The 17,190-nt window shown below is 35.7% G+C and overlaps 1 protein-coding gene across 1 annotated transcript in view; it reads right to left on the minus strand.

The window, feature by feature from the left end:
- The window catches only part of kcnq1.2 (potassium voltage-gated channel, KQT-like subfamily, member 1.2), a 179,351-nt gene that overhangs the window by 54,504 nt on the left and 107,657 nt on the right, over positions 1 to 17,190 (minus strand). Inside the window, exons 15-18 of the mRNA XM_067380629.1 lie at positions 7,798 to 7,873; positions 6,624 to 6,718; positions 6,450 to 6,490; positions 4,737 to 4,798 (exon numbers count right to left, since the gene is read on the minus strand). Coding sequence (XP_067236730.1) covers positions 4,737 to 4,798; positions 6,450 to 6,490; positions 6,624 to 6,718; positions 7,798 to 7,873 — 274 coding nt within the window. The remainder of the gene's footprint in view (positions 1 to 4,736; positions 4,799 to 6,449; positions 6,491 to 6,623; positions 6,719 to 7,797; positions 7,874 to 17,190) is intronic.

Here is a 17,190-nt window from a genome sequence, read left to right on the forward strand (position 1 = left end):
CAAGCTGACTGTGAGCCACATTATCAGGGGATCTTGATACACTTCCAAACAAACTCTGGTGCGGTTTGGCTGAAATATGAACACAACACGGACCAAAAACATCTAAATGAACTAAAAACAGGATGTGATGTGACAGAATGCTCATGCATACCTGTTTCTTCTTGTCATAGTCAGAATGTTTCCCATTAGCATAACCTGATATTGCTGAGTCCAACATGTTCCTGGGTCAATATTTTTGTTGATCCTGGAACAACATTCAAATCAACCAATCAGATTTCAGGGACGAGTTTACAGATTATATCAAGTTTAGGCTTAAAAGCCTGAATTGGGGCTTCTACATCAGTGTTCAGTCTATCATTTCCCTCTGATATTTGGGATAACTTTTGGGTAGGGTTAGGTTTACGGGTAGGAATAGGGTTAAGACTAAATTTTCAGACTAGAATGTTGTTCCAGCATCAACAAAATATGTTGACCCAGGATCGCATCTAACTCATCAATATCAGGACGTGCTTTCCCATTACAGGCATCAGAACTGCCATCTCCTTGCTGCAGATCTTTGTTTGTGTTCGTTAGATGCTATAGCATCCTTGTCAGCGTGCCAACCTCCCACACCAGAGACCTGGGTTAAAGGCCTGCACAGAGTGGGCCGAGTAGGACCCGAGGGGTTATATTGGTGCCGTGACCCGGATGGGAGTGAGGTTTAAGGGGGTGAGTGTAATGGAGGCCAGTTAGTAAAAGCTGTGCAGGTAAAACCTCACTCCCCTTGCCTCAAGAGGTGCACTAGCGACGGACACTTTTATTATATAAGACACCTATCGATATAAATATAGCTTAAGGTCGGGAATTTGTCTTTTTTTAAAGATGTTTTTAAAAGATGTAATATAAGTCTAAGGTGTCCCCTGAATGTGTCTGTGAAGTTTCAGCTCAAAATACCCCATAGATATATTTTAATTCATTTTTTTAAATGCCTATTTTGAGACATCATTAAATATGCGCCGATTCAGGCTGCGTCCCCTTTAAATTGAGCTCGCGACTGCCTTAAACAACATAAACAAAGTTCACACAGCTAATATAACCCCCAAAATGGATCTTTACAAAGTGTTCGTCATGCAGTATGTCTAATCGCGTAAGTATGGTATTTATTTGGATGTTTACATTTGATTCTGAATGAGTTTGATAGTGCTCCGTGGCTAAAGCTAACATTACACACTGCTGGAGAGATTTATAAAGAATGAAGTTGTGTTTATGAATTATACAGACTGCGAGTGTTTAAAAATGAAAATAGCGACGGCTCTCTTGTCTCCATGAATACAGTAATAAACGATGGTAACTTTAACCACATTTAACAGTACATTAGCAACATGCTAACGAAACATTTAGAAAGACAATTCACAAATATCACTAAAAATATCATGATATCATGGATCATGTCAGTTATTATTGCTCCATCTGCCATTTTTCGCTATTGTTCTTGCTTGCTTACCTAGTCTGATGATTCAGCTGTGCACAGATCCAGACGTTAATACTGGCTGCCCTTGTCTAATGCCTTGAACATGAGCTGGAATATGCAAATATTGGGGGCGTACATATTAATGATCCCGACTGTTACGTAACAGTCAGTGTTATGTTGAGATTCGCCTGTTCTTCGGAGGTCTTTTAAACAAATGAGATTTACACAAGAAGGAGGAAACAATGGAGTTTGAGACTCACTGTATGTCATTTCCATGTACTGAACTCTTGTTATTCAACTATGCTGAGGTAAATTAAATTTTCCATTCTATGGCACCTTTAAACATAAAACCTACTGCATTTTAGTGAAATTAGTGTCTGAAACAACAAAAACGAAAAGGCAATTCATCAATAGAGCATCAAAGTTCTCTGAAAACAAGTCTTTAAGGATGTTTAGACAGTTTTACTTATTATCTGCACATGTTCTGACCTTCTGAGGGTATTCAATATTCAGTCAAGGTTGTACATACATTTGTAAGCTTGTTTAAAAAAGCCATTTCCAGCCCTTCTGGAGACGTCAAACTCAGGCTTGTTATTCTTTAAACATTTTTTCAGAGGGACCAGCAGACAGCGAGATAACATGCAATGTCACGGGTTCTCATTCATCTTCATGAGGACTCCAGCAGAGACAGGGAGGAGACAGGTCGTTTGTTGCGATGTGTGTCTTTGTCAAGGAGTATAAATCAATGTCGGCTCGTGCAAAACTGCGACACATTAACTACAACTTACTCACGAGCTGCCAGTCAAGCAAAATACCTCGAAACGCTCGCCACAGGGGAAGAGCAATGATTCCACGCTAATGACAGCAGCAAAATAAAGACTGACCAAGAGAAAAGAGTGTGTGATTTATAGCTGTTCAAAGTGTGTTAATATTCATCGCTGACGGAGAGATTATCAAGATATGAGGTCTTCACAATATCACAGAGATACAGTTTATCAGATTTGTGATATTTATTGACTGCAGACTGGAATCTAAAGCAGTGTGAGACAGTGTTATGATCCTTCTGAGTCACATGTGAGATACTACGTTTGTTGTAGTATCTTTTGTTTATTGCTCCAGCCAAATGACGCAGCACGTATGATCCAGATGTCTGCGTTTATGTGCATGTGCGTGTGGGTCATTCAGTTCAAGCACCTGTTGCCCTCAGGCGTGAATCGACCGAATGAAACCACCATCGACTTGTCAAGACAAGTCTCTCTCTCGCTCTCTATCGCTCGCTCGCTCTAGTTGTGCTTCCTGTGCAGTCAAAACATCACAGCGGCGCTCATGTGTGCACACTGTCAGCCATCAAGATCAGATCTCCACACGTTCATCCAAAACGTCCTCTCTGCCATTACAGCTTCACCAAACTGAACCACAGCACAAACACATATGATACTTCATCATTTCATCATGACAGGAAGTCTTTGCTGCTGTCCCTTTAAGACGTCTATATAAATGCCTATTGACATGTGAAAAGACTACAGGGTTTTGCTGTCTAGTCTAGTCTAGTTTTGAACTGCTTCATCCTTCAATAACAACAACAGTAAAATTACCCTTGATACTTGTCATACATTATTATGCCTATAGCTGTGAAAGTATGACTCTTTAAGAGGCTAGTGATTGAGATTCATCACAGGTGCTCTAATTAAGAGCCAGACGGGAAGTATAGACACACCTAGTAACGGCGCCATGATTTAATCTAAATACTGTCTGTGTCTCAACAACACACACACAGGTTTGTTTTTGTGAATTGTGGGGTCATTCCATAGGCGTAATGGTTTTTATACTGTACAAAACATATTTTCTATCCCCCTACACCTAAACCTAACCATCACAGGAAACTGTGCACACTTTTACTTTCTCAAAAAAGTCATTCTGTGTGATTTATAAGCCTTTTGAAAAATGGGGACATGGGGTAAGTCACCTCTCCTTGTAATACCAATGTCATACCCATGTCATTCTACACATTTGTGTCCTTATATGTCACAAAAAAGCGTGCAAACACACACACACACACATACGGTTTCACCATGTATTCATGCGTTAAAACACACTTCCCAAAGTTTTAATTTTAAAGATTTTAATCTCACCTATAATAATAATAAAAAAGTCTAATGATGTAACGATTTTATGATTATTGCACAGCTATTAAATATAAATAAACAAATAAGAATATAAAAATAATGCATATTAATAAATATATTATATTATTAATCTGAAATATTTACAACATAAAATATATCATGTAATATATGTGTATATATTATATTACATATATGTGTGTAAATAATTTTTTCACCACTAGGCGGCACTGGTCTGAAACTTTTCAGACTCCTTCAGGGCATCATATCGATGACCAATACCAAGTTTCGTAATGATACGTTCCAGTGTTCGTAAAATACAGCATTTTACTACAAAATTCAAAATGGTCAACACCCAAAATAGCCGATATATGAAAATAGGATATCATTAGACTTGGCATGATGTCCCAAATCTAACTATCTCCACTTTTATGATTTTTTTCAAGTATCATTTTTATGAAGTTATAAGCAAAAATAGCCATTTTTTTGTATCTCCGGAGCAGTAGGTGGCGCTGTGCCGAAACGCAGCATGTAACCTCAGGTCATACTTGTGATGAAATGGACCAAGTTTGGACTGAATACGATAAAGTGTTGAGGAGATACAGCCTTATGTCTATTTTAGCAAGTGTTGTTCGAAAACGGTTTGACAAATCTACTTGAATTACACAACTTTTTATCGGCATGGTCGGAAGATGATCTGGTTCAATTTTTGCCAAAATCGGAGCAACGGCTTGATTGAAAATGAAATCGTAGGATGCAATCAAATCAAATTTAGTTTCTAGCCTTTTAGCATAAATAAAAGTGCAAGTTTGGACAGTTGGTGGCGCTAGAGGGATTGATTTACAGACTCCAAATTTGCTATGTTGACAGTTCAGCCTGGCCTCTATCAAACTGAAGGGAAGTGCGCCACATCCTGCTGTCTGAGGTGGACGAGGAGATCGCAACTAAGTGATTACGCTTTCAACCAGACTCTGATACTGTCAGTGAGTGAATGAAATGGAGTTAATTGAAGCTTATCGATTATGATATGTGTAATATCAGCACTCTCTTGGTCAATAAAATGAGTGGACCTGAACTAACGGTTATTTAAAGCACAATCTTGGTGACAAATTCAGTCTAAAACGTCTCTAGAAGTCAACAAAAATCTTCTTAAGGGATTTTACCTTATCTTCCAGTCGGATCAGCCGGGCTCCCACTGTATAATATTCCTTATCCACACCTTTCTCTGGAAACACAAGACGAGCAAGAAATAATACAACAGTCAGAAATTATAATTTTTATTTTTTTTAGATTTTTACTGTCATAATTGAGCTTTGTAGCTATTTTCCATGCTTTCTCTAACCCTTATAAATAAACAGGCTGTTTTTGCTACTGCGACTTTAAGACCTTAATATGTAAATGACCACTGATTGGTCAACATCTGCATACCTGCATAATTTACTGTCTAAATGATCTTCAAAGTGGGTAAAGTTGCTGCATATTGAATATTTTTTATCATATATAAATATAGAAGGCTGCATGTTAATGAGATGCAAATGATGTCATAATCACAATTGTTTCTGTATTTGAATGTATAATCATTTTTATTAGCCAATCAGAGATCATTAAATATGTAAATGACCTCTGATTGTCCAACATCTGTGCAAATTATTTTCAAAATGGGTAAAGTTGCTATTTATTACATTTTTCATTATATGTAAATACGGAAGGTTGCATGTTAATGCAATGGAAGCGATGCCATAATCACAATGGTTTCTGTATTTGCATGTATATTCATTTTTATTAGCCAATCAGAGATCATTAAATATGTAAATTGCCCCTGATTGGCAAACATCTACGTAAATTAACTTTAAAATGAATAAAGTTGCTGTTTATTGAATGGTTCATTATATATAAAAATGGAAGGTTGCATATTAATGAGATGCAAATGAAGTCACAATCACAATTGTTTCTGTATTTGCATGTATATCTATTTTTATTAGCCAATCAGAGATCATTAAATATGTAAATGACCTCTGATTGTCCAACATCTGTGCAAATTATTTTCAAAATAGGTAAAGTTGCTATTTATTGCATTTTTCATTATATGTAAAAATGGAAGGTTGCATATCAATGAGATGCAAATGAAGTCACAATCACAATTGTTTCTGTATTTGCATGTATATCCATTTTATTAGCCAATCAGAGATCATTAAATATGTAAATGACCTCTTTTATGTCAATTTGTAAATATGGAAGATTGCATATTAATGATATGCAAATGAAGTCATAATCACAATTGTTTCTGTATTTGCATGTATATCCTTTTTTATTAGCCAATCAGAGATCATTAAATATGTAAATGACCTCTTTTATGTCAATTTGTAAATATGGAAGATTGCATATTAATGATATGCAAATGAAGTCATAATCACAATTGTTTCTGTATTTACATGTATATCCATTTTTATTAGCCAATCAGAGATCATTAAATATGTAAATGACCTCTTTTATGTCAATTTGTAAAAATGGAAGGTTTCATATTAATGAGATGCAAATGAAGTCATAATCACAATTGTTTCTGTATTTACATGTATATCCATTTTTATTAGCCAATCAGAGATCATTAAATATGTAAATGACCTCTAAATTGGACAAAATCCATGCAAATTAAGTGGATAAAATTGCTGTTTATTGAATGGATCGTTATATGTAAAAATGGAAGTTTGCATTTTAATGAGATGAAAGTGATGTTATAATGATTTCTGTATTTGCATGTATTGCCATTTTTACTAGCCAATCAGAGGTTGTTATATATGGTCATTCAGTATGAATTATTCATGCATTTTGAATCTGTATTTGATGTGGGACCATTTAAAAAGTCAGTTTTCCTTTACCTGGAAGGAACATTCCCGGTTTTCCCAACGTGTGATCCAACCTGCGAGAGGAAAAACAGCAGGAAACTGTGAAATACACAGCAATTGTTTGGAAATCCCGCCCACGGCTCTGGTTTGGAGGGAAAGAATGTGAATAAACTCTGATCTGGACGTCACATGACGCGGCGCTCTCACCTTCTCTGCAGCTCTTTGATGCGAACCATCATGTTCAGGTGGCCCTGAGAATACTGCTCGATCACGTCTCGCACGTCGTACGGTTTCCTCGCTTGCTGTGGGAGACAGACGGTATCCATGAAAGCCATTGTCATCACAGACCACTATTTTTTGGGCCCCCTGGGCATTGAACTTCCACGCTTTGTTATTATAGCTCAGTTTAACTCAATAACAACAGCAAAGGTATGCTAAAGGTCTCAGTTTTGACTGAAGGTTTGCTTGTGAAAATGTGTGCAATTCGGCTTAAATCATAACCAGAAGTTCTTTTCTTCAGACCATCAAACTTCACCCAAAACACATCACGAATTTCGGTGTAAATTGTTCGCAAAACGATTTTTAAATAAATTCAAAGTGACAATTCTGTTCAAACACAAATTCATTAATGTTCACTGAATGAAAATATATGAAAACTAAAGTCAGTTTTGCTATCATTTAATTTTCATTCATATTTTAGCGCATATATATAATTTCAATTTAGCTTTTGTGTCAATTAAATGTATTAATTTTTTTAAAGTATTTTATATGAAAACTAGTCATTTTCTCAATAATTTAATTTAATTTTCATTCATATTTTAGTGCATATATATCATTTCAATTTAGCTTTTGTGTCATTTAAATGTATTAAATTATAAGTATTTTAGATGAAAACTAGTCATTTTCTCTAAAATGTAACTGAATTTCTATTCATATATTAGTGTATATGCCTATTTATAGTTTACATTTAGCTTTTATGTAAATTAAATTAATTTAAATATTTATACAGATTTTTTATTATAAAATTAAAGTAGTTTTTTCAAATTTAATTGAATTTTTTTCATATTTTAGTGCATATTTTTAGTTTCAATTTAGCTTTTGCGTCATTAAAATTAAAATATTTTTAAGGATTTTTTTACTATGAAAACTAAAGTAATTTTTTTCTAATTTAATTGTATTTTATTCATATTTTAGTGCTTATTGTAGGAAAATTTAATTTTACAATTTCATTACACACTTCACCTTTAACAAATATTCATATTCTTTTGAATATTCCTTTGAAATATAATTCAAATTTCACAAAATAACTTTTTTAAATGTATAATCTCTGTGGTGGGGAAACGTCACTTGATCATGATTCTGATATACAAAATAAAAGTACCTGAAATTTCCTTCGAGCCACAAAGTACTGCATCCGTCTGATGACCTTGATGGCAGATCTGTGTGCGTGGGAAAGTCTGCAGAGAACAAAATAAACAAACACACACACGGCGTCAGAAAACACTGAGCAGGCCCGCTGTAAATGTGTGTGTGTGTGTGTGTGTGTGTGTGTGTGTGAGTATGTGGCAGTAAACCTGGCGACAACAACAACACACACACACACAGATACTCTCTAAGGGAGGGCACTTCGGGTTTTTGGCCGAAACACCCTGTTATTTCCAGCGTAACGCTGCCTTGCCAAAGCTTCTACCCAGAAATACACACAGCAGCAGCAGTCATGTCAGGCCGCGTCCACTGTAAACAGGGCCTAGTGGAAAAACTGTTCATTTCTGCCACTCAAGACTAGATAAAAAACTTGACAAGCATCTCAAAAGCACCTTTGGAGTCTAAAAATCTCAGATGAAGAGCTCGTCTGGGCTGTTATCAGTGACCCCGAAGATGAACTTTGACATCAAAGTCCAAGTAAATCCCCAACACAGTCTAACGAGTGTGTCTTAAAGGAACAGTACATCAATAAATAGAAATTCTGACATCGTTCACTCACCCTCATGTCATTCCAGACCCCTATGACGTTTGTTCTTCATTTTATAGAAAACAGTCAGCTAATTTGGCATTTCACAGTCATACGGGTTTGGAATGACACGAGGGTGGAGTGAATGATGTGAGAATTTATTTTTGGGTGAACTATCACTTTAAGGGTGTGTGTTGAACGATGCTGAGTGTTGAGTGTGTGTGTGAGTCGTGGCCGGGTGTGTGTTAAGTGGGGTGATCGGTGTGCGTCGGTCACTTAAATTGCTTTACAACATTCCAGAACACACACTTCAGACAGTAGGAGAAGAGAATGGACTACAGTACAAACAATCACAGCGCTTTTGAGTGGATAATATGTTCAAAAGAGGGTGTCACTTCCTCCTGATAACAACCAAACACACACATGCATCACAAATATGTCATGATACGTCATTCAAAATCCATTAATATATACGGCTTTTGAATGACATATTTGACGTATATCAATATCACAACGTATTTGCAACATGTTTCTCTTTTAATGTGTTTGAAGTTACGTATATATATATATATAAATATATAAATATATATATATATATATATATATATATATATAAATAAATAAAACCCATATATATATATATATATATATATATATATATATATATATATATATATACCCACAAAACCTATATATTATATATATATATAGCTAAATATGTTTATATACTGTACATATATACATTTATTTATTTATTTAAAAACCTGTCACGAATACATCATGATATACGTCAAATATGGCATTCAAAACCCTTATATATATATATATATATATATATATATAGCTATGTATATAATAGGAAAGTTGGAATAATATAAATAATATATATTACTTAAAAAATCCTAATATATATATATATATATATATATATATATATATATATATATATATACACACACACACATATATAAAATATGGGTTTTGAATGGCATATTTGATGTATATCATGACGTATTCGTGACAGGTTTAATAATAAATAAATAAATGTATATATGCACACTATATGTGTGTGTATATATATATATATATATATATATATATATATATATATATATATGGGTTTTGAATGGCATATTTAACATATATCATGATATTTATGACATGAGTTTATATATATATATATATATATATATATATATATATATATATATATATATATATATATATATATATATATATATATATTTTAATTTAAGATATAATTTTTAAAAAGTTGACTTAGAACGACAGTGCCGTCACACACACTCTGACACAAAGCTGTTCCCTGAGTGTCCGACAGAAGAGGACGACGTGTTGATTCCTCTCAGCTTGAGTCTGTCATGATAAAGCTCTCTGTGCTGTCACTGATCTACAAAACAAAAATCACTTCCCTTTGTGGCCTCCGCCGCTCCGTCCCTGTCCCGCACAAACACAGACCCCGTCTTAATTAGAGGTGGGGACAGCCGGACAAAAGCTCCCAGCAGTCCCAGCGCTGACACAGACCGTAAAGCACGCAGATCAAAGCCACGTCAAGCGTCTGCTGTCCTCCCCTCTCGCAGGAAATGCATGTGAACAATATGAAAACATCCAGAGCAGGATGCTGTATGCATGTCTGTGTGTGTGTGTGTGTGTGTGTGTGAGCGCCTCAGATCCCTACATGATTGGGAAAGAAAACACATGCCCTCAAAACATGAAACACATGCTGTTTAATCACGAAACTGCCTCTTCGCATTACAGCGGCCCACGGACACATGCAGGATAACACACGCCTCGCTGCAGCGCCGCAACACGCCTGACACATGTTCTACACATGCAAAACATTTAGCATGATTACCGAACAACACAACTAACGGCTTTTTTTGGCAAGCGTCACGATCGCTAGTGTTCATTAGTAGGGTTAGTGAGCAAACCTCAAACTCGTCCTGCAGCGTTTGTGTTAGAATCATGTTCTTTTCCAGGATATCCAAACCGATTAACCACCATAGCTTTTTCCATGATCTTTCCAGTTGTTTATTATTACTGCTGAAATTAGCATTGCTGTAGCAACCCTAATGCTCAAAAAATTCAACAATGTAAGGCTGAACACTGTCCTCATTTTGGCTGCGTGAGATTCTCCCGCTTTGTTGTTGTTGAGCTGTTAAAGCTCCGCCCTCTTCTGGAAAGGGGGCGGGAGCAGCAGCTCATTTGCATTTAAAGGGACACACAAAAATGTTTTTGCTCACACCCAAATAGGAGCAAATTTGACAAGCTATAATAAATGATCTGTGGGGGATTTTGAGCTGAAACTTCACAGACACATTCTGGGGACACCAGAGATTTGTGAAAAGGGACATAATATGTCCCTTTTAAGTGGGAGATTTAGTATGTATGGGGTTTTTAATTAAAGCTAGCCAAGTTTCCACTACTAAATATATTTAAGTTGACATTACCTGATTAACTGAGTTAAATGGATAGTTCATTTACTCAAATATTTTAAGTTAAGAGCAATTAAAATGTATGAATACAAAATAGAAATCTGCCTTACTTAAACTTTGAATTTCTTAACTTAAAAGTTTTGATGCAACTAATTACCTCATTTTGTTTTTGATTTTTGCCAACTTATTTGGTTTTATATTGCTGGGAATGTATGAACTGATAAATAAGATCATGTAACACAAGTTGCTTTGAATAAAAGCATCTGCTAAATGCATAAATGCACAAATTCACTATTGAATCATTTTGAGAACCAATTTTTTGATCAGAACTGACTCACAAGAACAGATCGTCTATGGGTTCACCAGTTCTACATGACAGCAATATTGAGCCTATTTTACAAAAAAAAAACCGCATATTTATTATAAACACTTTTACGATTCATGAATTCTAGTGTTTATTTTGTTCTGTAATGTTAAATATGTTACAGAAACTAATCCCATTCTGCACTTATATAACTGGCTAAATACATTTTACCCACAATATATAAGATGACACCATTGTAATTTGCATAATCGTTTGCATACAAAAATTTGCATAAAATCGCCAACGGTAATTGATAACGGAACAATTCTAATTGCATTTTTTAAAACCCCATACTCTTTTTTGTTTAATAGTTTATCCCCGCCCACAGTGAAATACCATTGGTCCACAATGCTGCATATTAAAACTCAAGTACGTTCTGATTGGTATTTAGTATTTTGCTCTGAATGAGGACTGAAAAATGACCTGACACTGATTTACAGGAGGGTGCATTGGACTGACAGCTGAGACGCTTCAGATTGTCCACATATCAACAGTTTTGATCTCACAATTCAAATATGTTAATCTAAGTAATGCAGTTAGAGTCGTCTGAAAGTTAACTACAAGCTACTGAGATAAAACAGCAAACTATATTCAACTTAAAGGTGCCGTAGAACGTCTTTTTAAAAGATGTAATATAAGTCTAAGGTGTCCCCTGAATGAGTCTGTGAAGTTTCAGCTCAAAATACCCCATGGATTTTCTTTAATTCATTTTTTTAACTGCCTATTTTGGGGCATCATTAAATATGCGCCGATTCAGGCTGCGTCCCCTTTAATTCTCGTGCTCCCCATCCCTGAGCTCGCGACTGCCTTAAACAGCATAAACAAAGTTCAAACAGCTAATATAACCCTCAAAATGGATCTTTACAAAGTGTTCATCATGCAGCATGTCTAATCGCATTAGTATAGTATTTATTTGGATGTTTACATTTGATTCTGAATGAGTTTGATAGTGCTCCGTGGCTAAAGCTAACATTACACACTGTTGGAGAGATTTATAAAGAATAAAGTTGTGTTTATGTATTATACAGACTGCAAGTGTTTAAAAAATTAGATTTACACAAGAAGGAGGAAACAATGGAGTTTGAGACTCACTGTATGTCATTTCCATGTACTGAACTCTTGTTATTCAACTTACTATGCCAATTTTTAATTCTAGGGCACCTTCAAAGTCAGCATGAAAAGGAAGTTGCTTTAGCTTTTTATTCCCTATCATGACATATATAAGTGTGAAACTGCTTCTCAAACAAGAACAAATGTAGGGCGGGGCTTGATTTTGTCCGTGGGGAATTGATTGGATGGTTGAGGTTTGCTATTGGTCGATTTTATGTGAGTGACAGGTTGCCCCGCCCTCGTCACCAGAGAAGGGGAAGAGGGAGCGGAAAATATTTTGATGATTACGAGGCACATGAATTTAAAACGATGATGTGCACGGATAAATCATTTATAATAAACACAACAATATTCCATTAAAAAGTGTCATTTTGATTTCATGGTGACTTCAAGGGAAGAGAACAGTAAAACAACACCTCGTGATGCATTGATGCATATTAAATCATATCTGCTGATATAGATGATCCCGAGCTAAAGAATCGTGGCTCCAGTAGCCCCATTAGCTGCAGAGCTGGACGCGTGCAGAGCCGCTTGGCTGCGTTTCGTGAGGAGAAACTGCTGACTGAGATTGTGTGCCAGAAGCCAAACGCTGGTGTGTGCCAGAGTTTTGTCTCTCTTTCTTTTTTTTCCTCCTTCCTTTCCTTTCTCTGCCGTAACCCCGAGTGTATCTCTCTCTCTTCCTGCCTCCCTCACTCGCTCTCGTTCTCTCGTTTCAGCACGTGTTGGACTGAAAGTTTCTGGAGATGTCAGTCCGCTTCAGACTCAGATTTGATCCACAGACTGTAATATACTGGTATATTTATAACTGTACGAACTACTGTAGCTCAAACTGCTCAAGAAGTTAATGCTGGTTCTGATAGAAAGGTGTCAAAAAAGCTGCAGACCAGTCAGGGTGCCCCCGTCCACTGCCGAAAGTGTAAGCATCAGAACCGGACCACGGAGCAATGGAAGAAGGTGGCTTGGTCTGATGAATCCACGGCATTAATTGTGTGGCAGGAACATGCATACAGTCCCAAGCTCTATTTTCTTAACTGGGATTGAATCGAGTCTCCAAAAACGAGATAAAAGAAGTTCCAGAGGGCAGATGGATCATTAATGAATTAGAACCGGTGATTTCTAGTAAGTGTCCTTTTTTTATCTCACAGGAAGAGGAAGTGGCCGTAGCCCCTCTGAGGCATAAATAATCATGCAATCAGCAACAAAGCTTTTCAAAGAGCCTAAAATACAGGGTGTGTTTGACAACCGTTGGGGTTTATACCCGGCAGCAATTACCACATTACACACACAGTAACAGAAGCCAAATTATGCAATAACATGCAATCTATCCGGCTGATAGTACACGATAGTCAACATAAACAATGACGATAAACGTGGTATGTCACCTCAAGCTCATATGACAGTCAATTATAAAGAATGAAACATTGGCCCAGTTCACACAGATGGAGAAAAAAGGAAACAAGGGAGGAAGAAAGTGAGAAAAGGAGTGGATAAAGTTACTCCTGGAGTAGTGGCAGACGCAGGGTTTACAGTTCATGCTCTGATACGACTGCGGCCTGGACGTGTTCAAGAACGAAGCTGTTTATTGTGCTTCTTTTGATCCTTAAAATGAACGAAAATCAAGATAAGATGCTTAGTTCACCTCATTTATCCACGTCATTCTTTTGAGAAACACTGAAGGAGATGTTTAGCACAATGTCACCGCTGCTCTTTTTCAAACTATGTCAGCATACGGTGAGCTGAGACTGTCATGGGCGAAGAAGCACCACAAGAGTGTATTAAAAGTAGTGATTTGTGAGTAATATTCGAAGTCTTCTGAAAATCTTGTGATTGATTTGTGTGAGGAAAAGACCAAAATTAGCTCTCAAACCAGATCTAATTTGTCACACAAAGTTATCATATGTCTTCAAAAAGATTTTTTCAATTTTTATAAATAAATATAATTCATTAATCTTCTATGAAGTAAGCTAATTATCAAATAAAATGTAAATTTTTTCGTTTATATATATATATATATATAGTTATATATAGTTAACTTTAATATAACATAAATATATTATATATATATTTAACTTTAAATAATTAAATATTACATTTTTCTGAACAAATTCTATTTAATATATATATATATATATATATATATATATATATATATATATATATATATATATATATATATATATATATATATATATATATATATATATATATATATATATATATATATATATATATACATATATATATATAAGTTAATTTCTAAATATAATGTAAATGTTTTTATAACATTTTGTAACAAAAATGTATAAGTAATAAAAAGTAATAAAGTAAATGTATTTAATAAAAAGACTTTATTAATTTAAATACATTTAAAATGTTTTTAAACAAGTACATTTGCTTATATAAATGTTAACATTAATATATAAAAAATAAAAATAAAAATATAAAAAATATATAATTTATAAAAAATATATTTTTTTTAAATATATATAAATATAAAATATAATTTAAAATTTTTAATTCATTTTTGGTTTTGGCCCAAAATGTTCATTTCGGTGCATATAATCATACGGCTCCAGAAAACAAAATATACTATATATGTTATATGGACTATTTTTTATACGTTTTTTGGTGATTTTTGTCCTGTTTTCTTTACTACTGTATGGAAAAATCGCTTTGTGAATATTCTACTAAACTACTAAACATTTTACAGAAAGAAAATTACAGGTTTAGAAATACATGAGGGTGAGTGAACATTCATTTTTTGGGTGAACTATCCCTTTAAATTGTCTTCTGATTCATACTCAGAGTTAATAATAGCACATGAGATCACCATGGACTGAGGGACGGGACGGGACGGGATGGTGGCGCCCAGTTCAGCTTGGTTTAGCTCTTTGATTCGGCCCCTGCTGTGGCACCTTGACCTCCAGAGGTCAAACTACAATCTCTCCATTCAGACGAGTAGGATTATAAAACTAGTCCCCCTCTCTGAGAAGTTATTCTTTCAGCTTTTGTCCCTGTAAACTAACCACTCTTTGCAAAGTGAGGGCAAAGACGTCAAAAACGCCTCCTCCTCCTCCTAATTACTTCTTTCTCTTGCGATCTGAGCTTTTGTTCGGCTAAAGCCCGGTGGGTCACCCGGCCCGCTCGATGTGTTCCCTGAAGAGAAACCAACAGTGTGTTTCAAGGACACGCAGTCAGGGAATGCAAGACACCTGAGAATAGTGTGTGTGTGTGTGTGTGTGTGAAGTGCTTGTTACTGGAAGACTAATGTGTTTTCAGTGTGTGTGAGACACGAGGAAAAGCCAGAGGAAACAGGGAAAGGGAGGACGGCCTGGCGCGGATCGCTCTTGGCAGCGGAGAGAAGAAAAACGAGGTAAGGAAAGAGAAAGAGAAGCAGAAGTGTTGACATCGAGAGGTTCTCCTCCCTCAGGAGCTGAACGTGTGAGGAGCTCACACACACACACACACACACACACACATGGGCATCCATCCATCTTTGTCACAGCGTCTCCGAACAGAAAATTTACAAAAAAACACACACACACACACAAAAGTTTGTGTCAGGACTGAGCAGGAGCAAGAACTGACTCCACTTCATGAGTGTGAATTGAAAATGAACTGCTCCGACGGAATGTTGAGCTGGAATTGGAATTCAGGAATGACAGGAAGAGGAATTATAAACATGGCATTTAATGAATGGATTAAACAATACTGCCAAAAATATTTGGAAAAAATGTCCATATATAAAACAAATCATTTATTGTAAATGGTAAAATATTATACATTTATTATACTTTAATAATAATTGTAAATAAAAGTATTCAATGTCCCACAGTGGTCCATAAAATAAATTATTATAAATGTATAAATGAGAAATTATTAATATTAGGAACTTAATATATGCTAGGGTGTTGCTATGCGGCTGCTAGGGTACTCAGGGTGGTTGCTAAGGTGTTGGTATGCAGTTGCTAGGATACTCGGGGTGGTTGTCCTGAAGATGAACGAAGGTCTTACAGGTGTGGAACGACACGAGGGTGAGTAATTAATTACAGAAAATTGCATTTTTGGGTGAACTTACCCTTTAAGCTTGACGCCGACTAGTCATTGATCATGGCCTATAGAGGGCGCAACAGAATAAGAAATCTTTGAAGTCCAAATTTACGCAGATAACAGATAAAATGACAAACAAATGCGTACTTCGAGAGCGCTCCACAAGATATGTTTGATTATACCATCTGGATGCTCAATATTGATTGAGTAAATGCACGTTTTAAAAAAAAGTTAACAAAGTTAATCACAGTTCTAAACTAATGCGCTGCTGCACAGTAGCGCACACAGAAACATTCAGGAGCGCAGAAATGTATTGTCAACACTGTTCTGTGATTTATCAATAAAATAGCTTAGAAACTGAAAAGTTCTAGCATATGTTTCTTAACTAAAATGCACAGATTCACTATTAGAGACGCTGCCAGATAGAATTAATTCACACACAATATTCTGGGTGGTTGCTAAGGTGTTGCTATGCAGTTGCTAGGATACTCGGGGTGGTTGCTAGGGTGTTCAGGGTGGTTGCTACAGTGTTGCTATGCAGTTGCTAAGGTACTTGGGATGGTTGCTAGGGTGTTGCTATGCGGTTGCTAAGGTATTCTGGGTGGTTGCTAGGGTGTTGCTATGCTATGTGATTTAGATAGATTTAGATTGATAGATAGATTAAGCAATTTTGTAGCAAATATTGAGTTCTAAATTCCATTTTTAAATTACACGACTTCTAGACTGAATGTCAGTATTCCAGAATGACATTTTGAATTTATAAACTCAGAGGAACTCGGCGTTCTAGAATGAAGTTCAGAGTTCATACCATGTGAGGCATGTTGGGATATTTTAAGCTGATCTGGG

This window comes from Chanodichthys erythropterus, chromosome 24 (genome assembly GCF_024489055.1).
Source record: "Chanodichthys erythropterus isolate Z2021 chromosome 24, ASM2448905v1, whole genome shotgun sequence".
NCBI classification, from domain to species: domain Eukaryota; kingdom Metazoa; phylum Chordata; class Actinopteri; order Cypriniformes; family Xenocyprididae; genus Chanodichthys; species Chanodichthys erythropterus.